Source organism: Lepus europaeus, chromosome 7 (genome assembly GCF_033115175.1).
Source record: "Lepus europaeus isolate LE1 chromosome 7, mLepTim1.pri, whole genome shotgun sequence".
Classification (NCBI taxonomy): Eukaryota; Metazoa; Chordata; class Mammalia; order Lagomorpha; family Leporidae; genus Lepus; species Lepus europaeus.
Window position 1 is genome coordinate 85,102,767 of NC_084833.1, and position 18,311 is coordinate 85,121,077.

At 41.8% G+C, this 18,311-nt stretch overlaps 1 protein-coding gene across 4 annotated transcripts in view; it reads right to left on the reverse strand.

Annotated features, from left to right (window-relative positions):
* The window catches only part of CCDC82 (coiled-coil domain containing 82), a 58,389-nt gene that overhangs the window by 2,846 nt on the left and 37,232 nt on the right, over positions 1–18,311 (reverse strand). The window contains exons 8-9 of one of the 4 annotated variants that reach the window (XM_062196908.1): positions 7,749–7,934; positions 4,292–4,466 (exon numbers count right to left, since the gene is read on the reverse strand). The exons of 1 other annotated variant lie outside the window; for it this stretch is intronic. In XM_062196908.1, coding sequence (XP_062052892.1) covers positions 4,407–4,466; positions 7,749–7,934 — 246 coding nt within the window. In that variant the 3' untranslated portion in view covers positions 4,292–4,406. Of the gene's footprint in view, positions 1–4,291; positions 4,467–7,748; positions 7,935–14,897; positions 15,309–18,311 lie in introns of those variants that run through there. 2 more of the 4 variants (XM_062196907.1, XM_062196910.1) reach the window with 2 other exon arrangements.

Genomic DNA, 18,311 nt, shown 5'->3' on the forward strand with positions numbered 1-18,311 from the left:
CATACAGAGAGAAGTCTGAACCAAAGAAATTGAGATCAGATAATTAAAAGTATGAGATGCTAGGTTAAACTAAAGCTAGCATAGCAATAATTTAACAGACAACGTAAACCTGCTAAAAATTTTAGAAGACTGACTTGTTTTGAGGTGGTAATATAATACCCACTCTAGAACAGTTTGACAACTAGGACCAAATTTGAGTGGTAACAATGAAGGTAGAGAGTAAATAAATAATATGGCAGAACAAATTAAGAGCAGAGTCAAGAATGGTGTAGAGATTTCAAGGTTGGCAAAGTGGAGAATAATGGCAGTCCTACTTCACAGGCACGCTGAGGGAGGGAAGAGACACAGGGGCTTAGTCTCGGATACACAGTACTTCAGTTAATGAAAGTAAATGACCTAATGGTTTTTTGACTCTGTGTATGCATTTCTGTTCTACCCTCACTGAGATGAGGAGCAAGGCCAGGCCATGGAACTCTTTCTGATATTCTCAAGATCTGACTAAACCACCTTCTCAGGAAAAAGGAATTCATTATCAGTAAAGTATTCTAGGATTCGAAATTCAAGGTGGCTGTTTTTATCCCTCTCATATAATTATCTCTAACTAATCTACTTTATTATTAATTAATTTCTTTTGGAAAATTAAAATTGCAATTAGACTAATAGAGGAAGGAAATTTTCTCCTAGCTTTTGTTACAAATAATGGCCAACATTAGTTGTTCACTTTCTAATCACCAGGTCTTATACTAAATATTGAAAATGTGTTGTTATTTAATCTCCACAATCAAAATGCTAATTATCATCATTGTTTCAGTTCCTATCTTACAAATACGAAAACAGGCTTAGAGAATTGATATAACTTGCTCCCAAATTCTACTGATAATAAGTGACAGTACAAATATTTAAATCCATCCTTTTGATGATTATAGTATGTACGTTGAGCATAGTAAGAGTCAGGGTAGGGTATAGCTTTGGGAAGAAAAAAGAATAACCTAGACAGGGAAAGTGAAATTGAAAGAGAAGCCTACCAATGTTACTCTGTCATCCTCTTTACTTCAAGATTGTGCTTCTATAGTTCTTTACTAAACCTATGGAGAGGTTGAGTCTTATTTTAATAATGAAGACTATTTTCTGACAGTGTCAGATGGATGTACTAATGAAAATAGCTAGAACTGATGGAATGAAGTGTGGGAAAAAGATCAGAACATGAAAGGAGTTTGGAATCTTGTACCCAGAAGTAGCAGCTAGACCCATGGAAAGGGACGGATTAGCTAAGGGAACTGCGTAAGGCTGAAGACAGAATCTATTACAACTGGTGCTTTTAAGCATTAATCCTCATTTTTTTAAAGATTTATTTATTTATTTATTTGAAGGCAGAGTTAGAGAGAGACAGGGAGGGAGCGAGATTTTTCCATTTGCTTGTTCACTCACCAGATGGCCGCAATGGCCAGGACTGGCCCAGGCCAAAACCAGGAGCCAGGAGGCTTTCTCTGGATCTCCCATGTGGGTGGCAGGGGCCCAAGCACTTGGACCATCTTCTTCTGCTTTCCCAGGCACATTAGCAGGGAGATGGGTTGGAAGTAGAGCAGCTGGGACACTGCCCATATGGGATTTCAGCCTCATGGGTGGTGGCTTAACCTGCTAGGCCACAACTCAGAAATCGCTGAATTCAAGATGGCTGAGTACAGGTACAGCCACACCAACTTAAACTCCTCGGCATATGAAAAAAACAAAGAAAGGACTATATTTCCAGGGCTCTGAAAAACAAACAAACAAACAAACAAAAACGAAGACTGCATAGGACAAGGAGAGAAGATGGACACCATAGCAACCAGCCATATGGTGCAGCCAAGCAGCAGGCTGTGAGCTGCCACCTTACCACCTCTAGGTAGGAAAGAACTGCCCTACGCCCCACTGCTTGCAGCTGTAGTTGAGAGGGAATTCCACAGTCATCCACGGACTTCTACTTCAGCCCGGAGAGCTGACTGGGGCCTGAGCAACTGCCAAGCTGAAGCAGGGAAGCCACATTGCTTTCCTTTCCTCTCCTTCCCCACCTGCCCAGAGCGCCATACTTGGCAGCAAAGAGCCAAGCATCAAAGAGTCAGGGCAACATGTGGGGCAAAGGGTAGATCCTCTGCATCCTGCAACTGTGGGAGTTGTGCGGCATTAGCCCCAGAGCTATGTTCACACACTCTGTGTTAGCCAGGGGGATTCTTGGGGCTAATATCAGAAGCAGCCAACCAAAAAACTGCTCCCACCCTGGGAGACCTGGGTAATGACCCCATTACACTCTGCAACATCAGGGCTACGACAATTCATTCTAAACTTCTTAGTGCCACTGGAATCCACCTGGTGGACATAGGGAGGAAACTACCTGCATTCCACCTCTCCGGACTCATGCCCTCCACAGTGTAATCTGTATACCTTGCAGTCACTCTGTAGTACTGGAACAGGGTTCAGTTCCCCTCCCCTAGCCCTGGGACTAGGGCTGTTGGTGTTATAAACCACAGCACCAGTTAGACTCTCCTAGCAGAACCTGAGGAAGGGTCCATCCATATCACACAGTCCTAGAGCCACAGCAATTGGTGCCACAAGCTGCAGCATCACTCAGGCTTGCCAGTAAGACAAGGGGGCAGCCACCTCTGTCTCCCTCAGCACCAAGAACAAGGCCCTGGTTACCACATTCACCAGGGAGACAGACACTGAATTCTGTGGACCAAAGATACACACCCAAAGAAACCCTTATTCATCTCAAAGTCACACTTCTGTCCCTATGAACTGCTGAAGACAAGACCACTAGTCACTTATAGCACAGCTGACACTGACTTAGATAAAAGAAATTACCCAGAGACTACACTCCTGGGCTCACCTAGAACTGAAGCCAAAGCAACATGCCAAATGATACCCTGCATCCCAGCTTAAAACAAATTTTTTTTTTCCAATAAAACCTACTCCATAAAGAAGGTAGGAGTACACCAGATGGGCTGACATCAACCTAGGGACACAGAAGGCACGAAGAAGCAAGAACCTCAGAGCTTTTACAAGGTCGCAAAGGGCGGAGCTGCTGGACTCTGAGCAAGGGTGCAATGGCCTGCAGGTGGATGTGATGCCTTCCAAGCTGGAGGTAGGTGGCAGGAACTTAGAGCTATCCCTGAGTCCCTCCCGCAATGGGGCCCTGCCACAGCTCCAGGAGCAAGGGCAATGTGACCTTGCTAAGCGCTGGGACCCCCGGGAGCAGCCCTGCCAGCTTGCTATCCAGGCGTCGAGAGTGAGAACACGGGCAAGGAATTGCAGGACTGGGAGGATGCCTATGGCTACCGATTACCCATGGCTCCTGCAGGACACAATGAGATGTGTCTGAGAACATCCAGCCCCAGAGAAGCAGCCCTGGGTGGTAGCTTTCAGATACATGATCAGAAGAACCCAACTGACCAGTTGACCATAGAGCTGTTTCCTCTTACGGTTGTCAACCATCTGGCCGAATGCTGATGAAAGAGGAAGAAACTACTGGAGGACAGACCCAACATTCCACTTTCTTTAGGGTTCATTCCAAATAGTTCCGTGCCCATGAAAACCTTGATCTTAAAAAAAAGGGGGGGGGGACTGTTTCAGACTAGAAGACAATAGGACAGTGACTACAAAATGAGGAAAAAGGAAAATGATCTTAAAAGAAAGAGATCCAGGATTGTTGCTATCTGCTTTTAAAGATGCCCTGAAAAACTTTGGCTTCGCCTTTGTTATGGGTCCAGAGGATTTTCCTTGCATTGGGGAAGGTGTCTTTCACGTTTGTTTCACTGTAAAGATGGTTTTGCAAGAGTAATTCGTAATGCAGAGAAACTGCCTATGTAACAGCCCACTGATAATAATGACAGAATGAAAACAAAGTGTCCACAAGATATCTTTAATTGGACTGCAAGCCTGATAAGAAAACTGAAAATTCCCCTCTGCAATATTCAAGCCAGGGTTATCAAAGGCTAAATTTTCAGTGTAAGATAAATTGAGTATTCTTCATTGTCCAAAAGGGTAAACAAATGAGAAATATTTATCACATATGCTATAACTTCAGATGTGTTTCCAAGAGCATCTGAAATTATGTTTATACATTCATCTTACTGTTTGTAAAGCTACTGTGATCTATAATTCAAGAAAATCTATTGTGAAGATCATTTTTAAAAGTCAAAGATAGCCTTTAAAACAATTAAAATGTTTGTGAAAGCCCAAAGAAGCGAACTTTCTCACTTCCTTATGTACTAGAGAAATTGTGTTTTACTCATTCTGTTTTGACTTGACAGATCAAAGACTTTAGCTGAACTCCATTTTGTAATAACTGTTAGGGAAACCTGCCAAGTGAAGGGGCCAGAATTGTGCACAGTGCATTAATATGCTGCTTGCAACACCGGCGTCCTGTATCAGAGCACCAGTTCCAAGTCCTGGCTGCTCCGATTGTGATCCAATCTCTGCTGATTTGCCTGGAAAAACAGCAAATGAGGGTCTAAGTATTTGGGTTCCTGCCCCCTACATGGGAGACTGGGATGGGGTTCCTGGTGTCTAGCTTTTATATTTTTAAATCTTATTTAAATAAATTTAAAATCATTTTAAATCTTATTTAAATAAATAATAAATCTTATTTATTTATTTATTTGAGAGGCAGAGTCACAAAGAGAGGCAGAGACAGAGAGATATCTTCCATCTGCTGGTTCACTGCCCAAATGGCCACAATGGCAAGAGCTGAGCAGATCTGAAGCCAGGAGCCAGGAACTTCCTCTGGGTCTCCCATGTGGGCACAGAGGTCAAAGCACCTGGGTCATGTCATCTTCCACTGCTTTGGCAGGGAGCTAGATCAAAAGCGGAGTAGCCAGACCCAAACCAGCGTCTATATGGGATGCCAGCACTGTAGGTAGAGGCTTAACCCACTATGCCACAGCGCCAGTCCTGGCTCCTAGTTTTGGCCTGGTCCAGCCCCAGCTGTTGAGGCCATTTGGGAAGTGAACCAGTGGATGGAGGATGTGTCTTTCACTATTTTTGTGTCACCTGGCCTTTCAAATAAATAAATAAACCTTTTAAAAAAATTTTCAGGTGAAAGGACAGCCATACATCTAGCAAAGCCTTTATGAACAATTGTACTGTTGACCTTTAAAGGTTTTAACCGTCCAGAAATCCACCTCAGTGTCTGAAGTTTCCCTCTGTGTCCTCCCCTAATTCAAGTTGTGATCTGTCACACATCAACAATGGTGACGACAAAATTTCTTATTTTGTGGAGAGAGAGAGAGAGAGAGAGAGAAGAGAGAAGAGAGAAGAGAGAAGAGAGAAGAGAGAAGAGAGAAGAGAGAAGAGAGACGAGAGACGAGAGACGAGAGACGAGAGGAGAAGAGGGGAGGGGAGAAGGGAGAAGGGAGAAGGGAGAGAGGAGAGAGAGAATATGAATATCAGTTTTCCTGAGACAATAGAAGAAAAATATTTGGAGGATAAGGCCAGGAAAGGGGCAAAGCAAGATGTGAGACCTGAGTTGGGGGCAGAGAAACAGGAACCAATAGTTTGTGTGAGGCGAAGGGAAGGTCTGACATCACTGGGAGGTAACAGCAGAGTCACAGCACTGAGCCCCCAGGCACTCTAAAGGTTATAGCAACTGCAACCAGGAGACTACAGTCAAGAAAGGCAAATGTGACAAGACACATGCAAGGCTGCCACTCAGAGGCACAGGGAGAGGGACAGTGAGAAATGTCAGAGCATCTGAAAAATTCTGAAATTTCATCATAGCACAAAAAGCTGCAGATGGGGTTTACACTGGCTATAGACTTCATGGTTTCTACGAAATTATTCAAGAAAGTTTATGCACAAATATTTTTAAGGTGGGAGTATTTCATAAAAATAAAGCTCTTTGATATTTTTATGTTAGAAAATAGAAGTATGGTCCTAAACATTCATGATATTGACCCAATGCCTAATGTTACTTTTTTTCAATGGTTTATTTATTTGAAAGGGAGAGAGATAAAGGGAGAGAGAGAACACCTCCAGTTGTTGGTCCACTCCCCAAATGACCACAACTGCTGGATCTGGGTCAGCAGATCTGTAGGAGCCCAGAACTCCTGTACTTGGGCCATCTTTTGCTGCTCTCCCAAGGCTCAGTAACAGGGAGCTGGCCTAGAAGTGGAGCAGCCAAGACTTGAACCAGCACTCTGATAAGGGATACCATTTATCACAAGGGGTGGCTTCACTCACTGCACCATGACCCCAGCACCAAGAGCTATTCTTTACTCATATAAAACTTGGCTTAAAAACATTTTTCTTATTCCAGTTTCCTTCTGCTGTCCCAAACTTGTTAAGTTTTCTCTAAGGTACATGATTTGGAAATGCTTTTTGTTGTTTTCTGCAAGAAGTTCCATGTTCTTCCCCAACAGAATATTATTACATAACATATAATACATGTGCAGTTATGGTTCTACATTTGGTATGCAATTCTTTACAAATGCGGTATCCTAACAGGTTTTCCAATTCTATTAGAGAGCTAGCAACACTTAAAGGCATCAATAAAAGCACTTAGGAATTGAATGTCTAGAAAAATGAGCACAGGTTACTATAAGCAATGGCTCAGATACATTCCATTTGTGTGTGTGTGTGTGTGTACTCCTAAGACAAATGGAAAGCAAAGACAAGGATGGGAGAGAGAAGTCTAAGCAAAGTAAAATATAATGAGCTAAAAAAAATAAAATGAGAGAAAGAACATTGAAGGATCAAGATCACTGAGTGATGGTTTGTGGTGGAAGAATAATTATCCCAAGGGAAAGCAACTGGGATGTTGTTCTCCAGTACCACTGAACATGGTACGTGCTGAATTCTTGTTGTTGCTCTCTTTTTCTTTCTTTCTAATAGTAAGTTTATGTCTTAAGCTTTCTTGCCCCATTTTTAGTTTCTACTTTTACAAGTCTGCCTATGATATAACCCAGGCAATGATTCTTGCGCTTTTCCTGTTTTTTTTTTTTTAAATGATTAAATATGCATTGATCTGAGCCTCCTGAAAAGCCACTATTTGTTGTCTCATCCATTTATAGAACTAGACTTGTTTTAGAAGACTGTGTCATATTAGCATTCTTTCCATGTACCACAAAGCTCTGGGAGCAGACCAGAGCTAAGGGGCTGCCAGCAAATGTTTGGAAACCCCCACTTTATCCCTGGTATCAAATTTAATGATCAAGAGGATATAGAGAAATCACCATCAGTGCGGTGGCCTGAAAACTCTGCATTCCCTTCCACCTTCAGTCACAGTGCTCACTGCTCAGTCCCATGTCCTCAAGAAGAGGATGTGGGTAGTAGCAGAACTGGCAGCCAAGATCTTGCCTCAGACTGACACCAGGTGTTTCTTAATGTTCAGGTAACAAGAACGTTCTAAAGTATAGGAAGCAGACAAGCAGAAGTGAGTCCTATGCTCTGTCAAAGAAAACAGGGGAACTTCAAGTGTATGTAAAGAATACATATGTAAAAGTGAAAGGACAGAGGTCCTTTGTTAATGTACAGCACTACCACTTATTAAACTATCAGATTAGCTGAGTGAATCCTTGGAACATCAGCATAGGACAATGGAAGAGCATGAAAGGAAAGGATGGAAGAAGAGAAAATACACGCACAGAACAGGAGAATAAAAGAAGAAATTCTCTTCTAAATGTCACTGTCTTCTAATCATTTGTATCCTTTTGCTAATAATAATCAAGCTCCCAGATGTACAGAATGAGATAGTTCTCACATATTCAACTTACCTCCTTAATCCAGCCACTTTCTTTTAACTGACTGAAAATTCTTTCCACTGTTTCTTTAACCTGTTCATCCTCAACTTCTTCAGTGTTTACAGTGTAGCAACACTGCTGGTACAGTTTGAATTTAAAATGTTTCAGATTATGATAAACTGTGGTACGATTAGCACAAACTCTGCCAACAGTAAACACCTGCATTAATAAACAAACATCATTTGACTTATTAAATGAATATAGTAATGAATAAACAGCATCTTTCTGCCATTCAGATTTTAACAGTACAAAAAGCACAATATTAATTTTACTTCAAATGTTTGTTTATTTATTTATTTATTTATTTTGACAGACAGAGTGGATAGTGAGAGAGACAGAGGGAAAAGTCTTCCTTTTTGCCGTTGGTTCACCCTCCAATGGCCGCTGCGGCCGGCGCATCGCGCTGATCCGAAGCTTGGAGCCAGGTGCTTCTCCTGGTCTCCCATGCGGGTGCAGGGCCCAAGCACTTGGGCCATCCTCCACTGCCTTCCCGGGCCATAGCAGAGAGCTGGCCTGGAAGAGGGGCAACCGGGATAGAATCCGGCGCCCCAACCGGGACTAGAACCCGGTGTGCCGGCGCCACAAGGCGGAGGATTAGCCTGTTAAGCCACGGCGCCGGCCTATTTATTTTTGACAGGCAGAGTTAGTGAGAGAGAGAGACAGAGAGAAAGGTCTTCCTTTTTCTGTTGGTTCACCCCCCAAATGGCCTCCATGGACAGTGTGCTGTGGCCGGCATGCTGCGCCAATCCAAAGCCAGGAGCCAGGTGCCTCCTCCTGGTCTCCCATGAAGGTGCAGGGCCCAAGCACTTGGGCCATCCTCCACTGCCTTCCCGGGCCACAGCACAGAACTGGACTGGAAGAGGAGCAACTGGGAAAGAATCCGGCACCCCAACCGGGACTAGAACCCGGGGTGCCGGCGCCGCAGGCGGAAGATTAGCCAAGTGAGCCATAGCACCAGCCTCTTCAAATGTTTATACACTGATTTCTTTACCTTATCTTATTATACAACCACTCAACAAAACTCAAGTGCCTGTTATGTTTTAAGTATTGGGCTATGCACTAAAGATAGATAACTAAAAGATGTACTACCTATATTAGGGAGCTTACAATCTTGAAAGACAAATGATTGCCAACAATCTGACAAATGCTATGCACAAGATGCAATCAAGACATTAGTGAAAGGGGTCGGGGAAGTTAACCCAATGCCAGAGAGAAGAAATGTCCACAAGTAAGAAGGACTGAACTAAGTTTAAAAACACAACGGCTAGCCAAATTTTAGAAGGAGGAAAGAAATGGCTTACAAGGCAGAAGGATGGGTAACATGAAACTAGGATGAAGGATGCAAAATAGTATATGTGCATATTTATAAAGTTAAAAATGCCTGGATTAAAATAATTTTCCAACCATATGCAATGTGAAAAACTGAAATGCTCTTTTATCAATATTAAGTATTGACAATTTGCTACTACTGTTTTTCTTAAAGATTTATATATTTATTTGAAAGGCAAAGTTACAGAGAGGCAGAGGCAGAGGCAGAGAGGGAGAGGTCTTTCATCCTCTGGTTCACTCCCCAGTAGCTGTAATGGCCAGAGCTGAGCCTATCTGAAGCCAGGAGATAGGAGCTTCTTCCAGGTCCCCCACGTGGGTGCAGGAGCCCAAGGACTTGGGACATCTTCTACTGCTTTCCCAGGCCACAGCAGAGAGCCAGACTGGAAGAGGAACAGCCAAGACTCGAACTGGTGCCCATATGGGATACTGGTGCCACAGGCAGCAGCTTTATCTACTATGCCACAATGCTGGCCCCTACTACTGTTTTTCAAAAATTTTAAGTAAATATATGTAGGCATACTGTTGATTTCATTAAAGTATCATAAGTGAATAAGACACACTGATATTATATTATCAGCCAGCAATAAGAATTTTAATTTTTACATTTATATAGACTTCTAGGATTCTATGATTAATACTCTTTTTGGGGACTGGCATTGTGGTATAGTGGGTAATGCTGCCACCTGCAAGGCTGGCATCCATATGAGCTCCAGTTCGAGTCCTGGCTGCTCCAGTTCTGATCCAGCTCCCTGCTAATATGCCTGGGAAAGCAGCGAAAGATGGCCCAAGTGTTTGCACCCCTGGACCCAATGGGAGACACAGAAGCTCCCGGATCTTGGCTTCAGACTGGCTTAGCTCCAGCCATTGTGGACATTTGGGGAGTGAACGAGCTGACAGAAAATCTCTTTCTCTCTGTATCTCCCTCCCTCTCTCTGTAAATTCTGCATTTCAAATGAATATGTAAATCTTTTTTAAAAAAACACTCTTTTTCAGGCCAGTGTTGTTGTACTGTGCTTTAAGTTGCTGCTGGTGATGCCAGCATCTCATAACAGAGCACCAGTTCAAGCCTTGGCTGCTCTGCTTCCAGTTAAGCTCCCTGCTAATGTGCCTAGGAAAGCAGAAGATGGCACAATTGCTTAGGCCCCAGCCACTCATTTGTGAAACCTGGAAGGAGTTCTACGCTCTTGGCTTTGTCCTGGCCAAGCCCTGGCTATTGCAGCCATTTGTGGAGTGAACCAGTGGATGTAAGAGCTCACTTGCTTGCTTGCTCTTTGTCTCTGTCTCCCATTCTCTCTGTCACTTCACCTTTCAAATAAATGTATCCTTTTTGAAAAAAAAAATTAAAAAGAACACTCTTTTTGTGAAATCTATTAACTAGAATATTTCTTTTTCAGAATGTCTGAATGATTATATTTCATTATACTAATTTAGGAAGCTCAATTAGGAAATCAGCTGCACTGACCAAAGTAAATATTTTTACCTACATTATTTAACTTGCTGTAGGAAAGGCAATCAGGAAGGGTTCCAAACATTATGATCTGCTCAGTCTCACTGTTGTGGAGCAACCTAAAGAAACAAGTAAACTTCCTGCTAACTGCTCTATTTCCTTCTATATGGATTATGCTTTCATGAGTTCAATACAAGTGGCATAGTTTTAATATTTATCCATGTAACTTGTGTTCTATCTGACAATTGTACTTTTTCTCTGAAGACACACTGCAAGGGAATACACAGGTAATGATATTTGATAAATAAGAATATGTTATAAAAACAAATTTAGGTTCTATCATGATGATTAGCAACAGACTGGATGCATTTTTTTGGTAAAGATGTTATTTTGAACATCTTTCTTAAAATCTCCATAAGGTGAAAAAAGCATGCTACGGTAGTTCTATGTATGGTTCTGTGAAAACATTTCTGCTTTGGAAGTAATCAGGTATTACTGTATAGTGCTAGGTTATTAAAACTTGCTTTTACAGTTTAACATTGCCATCAAACTAGTCGTGGTAGTAAATGACAGTTTAACAATAATACCTCCAACTCTGAGTAAAAAGATAGCACAGCAGCTGCAGTGGTTCCTGGCGGGGTACCCTGTGAGTGTGTGTAGCCCTTTCTACCATCAAAGTAGATTGTGAGTGGGGGAGATGTTTCCTATAACACAAGACGTCTCCAAAAAGTTCACAGAGAATACATTTATGAAAAAAACTACTCATAGATTTCAAACATATTTTGTACCAACATAAACATCTTTTAATTCAGTTTTTTCATGAACTTTTTGGTGTACCATAATATAGATAAGGAATAATGTGTTTTATATTTATATCACATTGTATTTTGTAGTTTCACAAAACAAGAGGAATCTATCTGTATTCAATTTTTAAGTTGGAATCAAAAGGAAGGAGAGATTCTTTTCCTGGTGAAATCAAAGGATCCTTTGAAAATATTAATCATTATAGTTTACTTCTTTCCATGTCCAGTTCCTTCCCTCTTGGCAACCTCATACCCTCAAAGACATCAATAAACTCATATTTTTCCACACAATTGTGATGATACTTTATATGAAAATAAACCTCTCTATTGTGAGGTTTCAGAGAGAGAGCAGTAGATGAATATGATAGGTATAATACTTCAGACCTCACCACACCTTGTTTTTAGTATATTTCACCTCTGTACTATCTGAACTGATTTATATAGTACCAAACAACTTACACTACTAGATCCCATTTGTATAAAGAACTAAAACGGGCAAAGTGCACCTATGCTGTTAGAATAGTTCCCTTAAATGTCCAGAAGTATATCCAAAGACTATTTATAATGACCTAACTGTATTTCCATTCATATATTAAGGAAACTGTTCTGACAAAACAGTAGCAAAAATTGCCAGAGACAAAAAAAAAGTGCTGTAATGAATGTAAAGCAGGTAAGCAAGATGTCACAGAAATAATCACTGATGTACTATGCAGGGGTAGCTATGAACTGACATATAAGCTGATATATATAACTGATCAATCTGATGATAACTGAGAATCATCTCAGCTATGAATGTGAATCAAGTGAGACTACATACCCAAAGATTGGAAACAGCTAAAACTGTCACCAGCTAAACATACTGAATAGCAAAGCAGTAGGAAGATAAGACTTATAATTTATTAGATACAACATCTGAAAATATAGATCAACTCTAACAAACTAAGCAAGGAAATAGAAACATGCATTGTGCAGATTTGATAGTATCCAGCTAATTGTAGACAACTTTCTAAGACATTTCTCTCAGCTCTCAATTGCATACAGAGGAGCCATTTCTGTATGGAAGTTAAAATATGGAGAACAGAGAAAAAAGACTGTCCACAAAAAAGGACAGGGAGAAACAGAAAAACAGAGATATAGCTTCCATCAGCTAGCTTACTTCTAAAATGCCCACAAAACAGCAAGGATTAGGTCAGGCCAAAGCCAGGAGTTAGGAACTCCATCCTGGTTTTCCAGGTAGGTGGCAAGAATGCAAGTACCTTGCCCATCATCTGCTGCCTCACAGGTGCATTAGCAGGAAGCTGAAACAGAAGTAAAGGTGGCACCTGAACCCAAGGTGTGGCTTAACCTGCTAGGCCACCCATATAATTTGCTTTTATTGAATTGCTTTCCTTAGGATCAATTTATAGGCAAAGAATACTCCTATGCATCATTTTCTGACTCTGCCTAAACATAGCTATTTGGTATTTTCTTATTTTTTAAAAGAAGATTTATTTATTTATTTATTTGACAGAGTTACAGAGAGTGAGAGGGAGAGACAGAGAGAAAGGTCTTCCTTCCGTTGGTTCACTCCCCAAATGGCTGCAACTGTCAGAACTGTGCTAATCTGAAGCCAGGAGCCAGGAGCTTCTTCCTGGTCTCCCATGTGGGTGCAGGGGCCCAAGCACTTCGGCCATCTTCTACTGCTTTCCCAAGCTATAGCAGAGAGCTAGATCAGAAGTGGAATAGCCGGGACTAGAACCAGCACCTATGTGGGATGCTGGTGCCGCAGGCAGAGGATTAACCTACTGCACCACGGGGCCAGCCCTTCTATCTGGTATTTTCTTTTTTTTTTTTTTTTGACAGGCAGAGTGGACAGTGAGAGAGAGACAGAGAGAAAGGTCTTCCTTTTGCCGTTGGTTCACCCTCCAATGGCCGCCGCGGTAGCGCGCTGCGGCCGGCACACCGCGCTGTTCCGATGGCAGGAGCCAGGTGCTTATCCTGGTCTCCCGTGGGGTGCAGGGCCCAAGCACTTGGGCCATCCTCCACTGCACTCCCTGGCCACAGCAGAGAGCTGGCCTGGAAGAGGGGCAACCGGGACAGGATCGGTGCCCCGACCGGGACTAGAATCCGGTGTGCCGGCGCCGCAAGGCAGAGGATTAGCCTGTTGAGCCACGGCGCCGGCCTCTATCTGGTATTTTCTAAAAAAGATGTATCATACCCCTTCTTTCTCCAGGAATCTTAGTTTCATTTCATTTCTTTTCTTTTTTTTAAGATTTTTTTTTTTTTATTTGAGAGGCAGAGTTACAATGAGAGGGAGAGACAGAGAGGGGTCTTCCATCTGCTGGTTCACTTTCCAAATGGTTGCAATGGCTGGAGCTGGGCTGATCCAAAGCCAGGAGCCAGGAGCTTCTTCCAGGTCTCCCATGTGGGTGCAGGAACTAAAGCATTGGGCCATCTTCCACTGCTTTCCCAGGCCATAGCAGAGAGCAGGATCAGAAGAGGAGCAGCCTGGACACGAATGGGTGCTCATGTGGGATGCCAGCGCTGCAGACAGAGGCTTAGCCTACTACACCACAGCACTATTCCTCAATCTTAGTTTCTATGAACCTATGAGTTTCAATTTATTTTAGAACAGCATTATTTTTAAGAGTTATTTGTTTGAAAGACAGAGTTACAGAGAGAGGTAGACACAGAGAGAGGTCATCCATCTGCTGGTTCACTCCCTAGATGGCCGCAACGGCCAAAGCAGCACCAATTCGAAGCCAGGAGCCAGGAGCCTCCTCCGGGTCTCCTACACAGGTGCAGGGGCCCAAGAACTTGGGCCATCTTCTACTGCTTTCCCAGGCCATAGCATAGAGCTGGATCAGAAGTGGATTAGAACTGGTGCCCAATGGGATGTCGGCGCTTTAGGCCAGGGTGTTAACCCACTGTGCCACAACGCTGGCTCCTATCAACTAGCAACTTAACGTGTTTTTAATTATATGATTTTAAATGGAGAATAAGCATTTTTGTCATATATTGGCTTAACTTTAATTTTTTCCATTGTGACTACTGTATTTAATGTTCTCTGCTTACTTATGAGATCTTTTCTATTTTTTAGATATTTGCATGAACTGTTTCAAACAGAACCTTTATTCCTTCACAGAAGCTCTAGAGATGGGTTCCTAACTCCACTCTGCTCTCCAGGATCAGCTATACACAGCAAAGACCATGAAGGTACAGAAATCTATCTGCTCTATATAACAGAACTTGGTCCTCAAAGTATTAAATCAATTTGTCTGGGATTACATGTATTTTATATTATTAATACATTACAGATCAATTTTTAAACAAGGGGGAAATTAGTTTATGATTATTCTGAGAAAAATATATTTATATTTTTATAGTAACTTGCACAAAATACTACAGAGCAATTCTTAATTTATTATTCCCATACAAACATTTTTAGTTATTCTTGTAACTCAAATTGTTCACAAGGATCTTGTCTAATACTACCCCATTTAGAAGAATTCAGATAAACAGTATATTTCTTTAAAAAAAAAAAAACAAAACAGTATTTTCCATCTTTTTATTTTTATTTTTTGATAGGCAGAGTAAGACAGTGAGAGAGACAGAGAGAAAGGTTCTCCTTCTGTTGGTTCACCCCACAAACCACAAAGTATATTTCCATCTTAACAACGGACTGGGGCTGGTGCTGTGACACAGCAGGTTAAAGCACCAGCCTGCACCTTCGTCATCCCATATGAGCACTGCTTCGATTCCTGGCTGCTCCACTCCTAATCCAGCTCTCTGCTGTGGCCTGGGAAAGCAGTGGAAGATGGCCAAAGTCCTTGGGCCCCTGCACCACGTGGGAGACCTGGAAGAAGCTCCTGGCTCCGAGCTTCAGCTCAGCTCAGCTCTGTGGTCATCTGGGAGAGTGAACCAGTGGATGGAAGACCTCACTCTTTTTTTCTGGCTCTACCTCTCTTTGTAACTCTGTGAAATAAATAAAATAAATCTTTAAAAAAAACCCAACAAAACAAAACAACCCACAATGGACTAGGAGAAAATAAAGACAAGTAAAAACAGGGAATCCATTACCACCAGACCAGTCCTATAAGAAATGGTTAAGGAAGTCCAACACTATAAGTGAAGGGATGAGCAATACCTTCATGAAAACTGGCAGAAGCACAAAAATCATAGCAAAATAAATAAAAAGAAGAGAAAGAGAAGAGAATCCAATCTTAGCAAAGATAAAGAGAACCAAAACTTATCAATATAGAAACCACCAAATCCCAAAGAGGAACAACAAAAGAGGAAGTCAGGAACAAAGGATATACAATATGTCCTGAAAAAATTAAAATGGCAGGAATATATCTTTCTCTAGCAATGATAATCTTGAATGCAAATGGATTAAATTTCCCAAGCAAAAGATAAAGGTTAGATGAATGCATTAAAAATAAATAAATCAAGCCCAATGATGCTCGTGTATTGTATATAAGAAACTCAAGTCACCATAGAGACATACATAGTCTGAAAGCAAAGAGATGGAGAAAGGATGAGCCATGCAAAGGGAAACCAAAAGTGAGCAGGAGTAGCTACACTAATATCAGATAAAATCAACTTTAGGTCAAAACTGTAAAAAGAAAAACAAGAAGGTGCCAATATTATAATAACAAAGAGATCAGTTCAAGAACAAGAACTAACAATCATATATATATGTATACCCAATGCTGGATCACCCAATTATACAAAGCAAATCTTAATAGATCTAAAGGGAGAGATAGATTCTAGTAAATAAAAAAAAAATACTGGGGACTTCAACCTTCCTCTTTTCTCAATGGAAGGATAAACCAGACAAAAAAAATCAACAAAGAAACTCCAAAGTATAACACAGATAGATGGACCTAACAGATATTTAAAAATATTTTATCCTATGGTTGTAGAATACACATTCTTAACAGCACCAAGAACGTTCTCCAGGATAAATCATATGATAAGCCACAAAAGAAATCTCAGAAAATTTAAAAATATATGGAAATCATAGTGAATATATCCTCTGATCACAATGAAATAAAACTAGAAATCCATAAAAAAGGAATGTCAAAATTGTTCCACCTACTCATAAGTTAAATAATAATTTTTTTTTTTTTTAACAGGCAGAGTGGACAGTGAGAGATAGAGAGAAAGGTCTTCCTTTGTCATTGGTTCACCCGCCAATGGCCGCCGCGCTGCGGCTGGTGTGCTGCGGCCGGCATGCTGCTGCCAGCGCACTGTGCTGATCCGAAGGCAGGAGCCAGGTGCTTCTCCTATGGGGTGCAGGACCCAAGCACTTGGGCCATCCCCCACTGCACTCCCGGGCCGCAGCAGAGAGCTGGCCTGGAAGAGGGGCAACTGGGACAGAATCCAGCGCCCCAACCGGGACTAGAACCTGGGGTGCCGGCGCCACAAGCGGAGGATTAGCCTATTGAGCCATGGCGCTGGCCAAATAATATACTCTTTTTTTTTTTTTTTTTTTTTTTTTTTTTTTTGACAGGCAGAGTTAGACAATGAGAGAGAGAGAAAGAGAGGTCTTCCTTTTTCTGTTGGTTCACCCCCCAAGTGGACGCTACAGCTGGCGCGCTGTGCTGATCCAAAGCCAGGAGCCAGGTGCTTCTCCTGGTCTCCCATGTGGGTGCAGGGCCCAAGGACCTGGGCCATCTTCCACTGCACTCCCGGACAACAGCAGAGAGCTGGACTGGAAGAGCAGCAACCAGGACAGAATCCGGCGCCCTGACTGAGACTAGAACCTGGGGTGCCAGGTTGTAGGTGGAGGATTAGCCTAGTGAGCCCCGGTGCAGGCAAATAATATAATCTTGAGGGGCTGGCACTGTAGCGTAGTGAGAAAAGCCCCCGCCTGCAGTGCTGGCATCCCATATGGGCACCGGTTTGAGTCCTGGCTGCTCCACTTCCAACCCAGCTCTCTGCTTTGGCCTGGATGGCCCAAGTCCTTGGGCCTCTGCACCTGCGTGGGAGACCTGGAAGATACTCCTGGCTCCTGGCTTCGGATCAGCCACGCTTCTGGCTGTTGTGGCCAATTGGAGAGTGAACCAGCAAATGGAAGACCTCTCTCTCTGCCTCTCCTTTTTTCTCTGTGTAACTCTGACTTTCAAATAAATAAGTAAATCTTCAAAAATAAAATATCCTCTTGAATAATCAGGGAGTCAATGAAGAAAACAAAATTTAAAAATTTGTTTAAGCAAATAAAAACGGAAGCATAACACCACAAAACCTATACGATACAGTAAAATCCATATTAAGGGGAAAATTTATAGCAGTAAATAACTAAAAATATAAAGATTTCAAATAAACCAGCTAGTGATGAAACTCAATGAACGAGAATAGCAAGAACAAGTGGTAAAGAAAAACAAATATCACAACAGAAATAAATTAAATAGACTTAAAATATATGAAAACTCAATGTAATGAAGGGATGGGTTTTTGAAAAGGTAAACAAAATCAAAAAACCTTAGCAAGAGTAGCCAGGAAACATCCCTCATGATTAAAAAAATCTTCACAAGATTATGTGAGGAAGAAATGTTCCTGAAGACAATAAAGGCCAAAGACTATATAACAAATCCACAGTGCAAATCTTACTGAAAAGAGAAAAGCTCTAATCATTTCTTCTAAGATCAGTCAGGAACAAGATAGAATGTTCACTTTCAGCATTCTTACTCAAATTCAAAGCCTTAGCCAAAGCATTGAGACACTATTCATTTTTTCAGATGAAATGATTTTACTCATAAAAAACCTAAACACTCCACCAAAATCTGTTAGTACCAATTAAAAAAAAATCTGCAAGGCTGCAGGATATAAAATCAACACACACAAAATCAGGATTTTTAAAATATATCAGTGACAAAATTGCTGAGGAAGAAATCTTTTTTTTTTTTTCAGGCAGAGTGGACAGTGAGAGAGAGAGAGACAGAGAGAAAGGTCCTCCTTTTTGCCGTTGGTTCA